This window comes from Merops nubicus, unplaced genomic scaffold, assembly GCF_000691845.1.
Source record: "Merops nubicus isolate BGI_N331 unplaced genomic scaffold, ASM69184v1 scaffold31421, whole genome shotgun sequence".
NCBI classification, from domain to species: domain Eukaryota; kingdom Metazoa; phylum Chordata; class Aves; order Coraciiformes; family Meropidae; genus Merops; species Merops nubicus.
Window position 1 is genome coordinate 5114 of NW_008589491.1, and position 1947 is coordinate 7060.

The 1947-nt window shown below is 57.0% G+C and overlaps 1 protein-coding gene across 1 annotated transcript in view; it reads right to left on the bottom strand.

Annotated features, from left to right (window-relative positions):
• The window catches only part of SLC20A1 (solute carrier family 20 (phosphate transporter), member 1), a gene marked incomplete at both ends in the record, with an annotated part of 7029 nt that extends 5086 nt beyond the window's left edge, over positions 1-1943 (bottom strand). The window contains 3 exons of the mRNA XM_008949623.1: positions 1283-1368; positions 1470-1610; positions 1694-1943. Of these exons, the coding sequence (XP_008947871.1) occupies positions 1283-1368; positions 1470-1610; positions 1694-1943 (477 nt within the window). The remainder of the gene's footprint in view (positions 1-1282; positions 1369-1469; positions 1611-1693) is intronic.
• Positions 1944-1947: the final 4 nt, after the last annotated feature.

The following is a 1947-nucleotide window of genomic DNA, read 5'->3' on the forward strand; positions in this document are numbered from 1 at the left end:
ACACAGCCCCACGGGACCCACGAGGCTCCCCCAGAGACAGGATGGGACCAGGGGAGCATCCCAGCACTCCCAAGGTTGGAGCATCTCATCTGCACCCCTACTCAAGGGCTACCTGGCTCCTGCACTCCCAAGGTTGGAGCGTCTCATCTGCACCCCTAGCCAAGGGCTAACCTGGCTCCTGAACCCCTTTCCCAAGGCTCCCCAGCCTGCAGACCTCCCCAGCCTGCTTCACACCTTCAGACAACGCTCTAGACAAAACTTTTACCTCTTTCCAGCCTATCTGGACAAAATAAAACGGCCTCTTACTCCCCAAAGCAGCTTATTCGACCACATCCCCACAGAGAGAGGCCCTCACCCCAGCAGCAGGAGCACTTAATCTCCACTGCTGCCCAGCAATCGGGGTCCAGCGTCAGCACAGCCCCGGGGCAGGGCAGAGCAACCAGATTATTCAGCAGCAAAGGGCCAGCCCAGCTTTGAGAGGCCACTTGCACAAGGTGACAGTGACAGCAGTGACGCCCAATTGTTGTCAAGAGCTGCCAGGTAGAAACCGGCAGCGATAAGATCTTAACATCTCTTGAACCAGAAACAGAGCCAAGACCTAAAATGATTTAAGTTAACCTTAAATAGCCAGGAGAAAACACTGCAATTCCTCCCTCTGGACAGCTGGCTCTGGGCTGGCAGCACCCTGCACCCCAGGGTCATCATCACTGTCTCAAAAAGATGGGGTCTAAAGCTGCCACCTCCATTTCAAGCCCTTTTTGGTGCTCCATCCTTCTTCCTGCTTCTTTTGGATGCTCCCCACAGGGGGAATGTGTCCCTGGAACTGGCCTGAGCACACCCCACTTAGAAGGAAAACAGTTTCCACAGCACCAGGGCAATTCTGGCCCTCCTGGCTAAGAAAAAACCCATCAGTGTTGGCCAGGACTTCACAGCTTGACACAAGAGGAGGTCCAGCCTTGCACCAGGGCTTGGAGAAAGCCTGACAAGCAGCTCTGATCTTATCACTTCTGGGCTACTTCACTACTTGGAAGCTGCAGCTGCTTCTGCTGAGGCCAACCAGGACAGTCCTGGCCCAGATGTTTTTGGAGGGGGTGAAGTGATGCCTCCTCATCTCCCATGCTACAGGTTTTGTGTCCTCAACCCTTCCAGATGATCCTAGAGGGCTCAGTCTAGTGTCAGCACCAGGAGGGATGTGCCTGGGGAAGTTCTGGTACACCCAAGCCAGGCAACCAGGCCAACAGGGAGCCCCAAGGTGCCAGAAAATTGGGTGTACAGCTCTTACCTTACGGAGGATGAACCTCTGGACAAGGAAGAAGAGGATAGCAGACATGATGCCCGAAAGGAGGGGTGAGATGAACCAGGACAACACTAGGAGACAAGAGGAGTGGTCAGCACCCAGTCGCTGGAAGGGGAAGCCCAGAGGGCACGTGGAGGCCACGCAGAGGGCTGGTGCCACAAGCCACACTCACCAATCTTTAGCAGCTCAGACCACTTGACACCTTTTTGCCCCGTGGCCACCAGCGAAAAGCCAATGGTGGCTCCAACAATGCAGTGGGTCCCAGAAATGGGGAGCTTCAGGAACGAAGCCATCAGCTGCCACACAGCAGAGCCTGGAGGAGGGAGAAGCACGGGAAGAAAGGCATCACAAGAGGGCACCTGGGGGGGGATACCCCCCGGGGGGCCCGTTTCTCACCGAACATGGCGCTGATGGAACCGGCCATCAGGAGCTGCCGGGTGGAGTTGTACATCTCCACATCGATCAGCCCCTTCCGGATGGTCTCGCTGACTTTGGCTCCCAGCAGGACGGAGCCCACGGTCTCAAAGACGCTGGCCAAGATGCAGGCTTGCCGGAGGGTCACCACCCCCGAGCCCACCGCCGTCCCAAAGGAGTTGGCCACGTCGTTGGCGCCGACGGAGAAGGCCAGGACGAAGGCGATGATGAAGCCC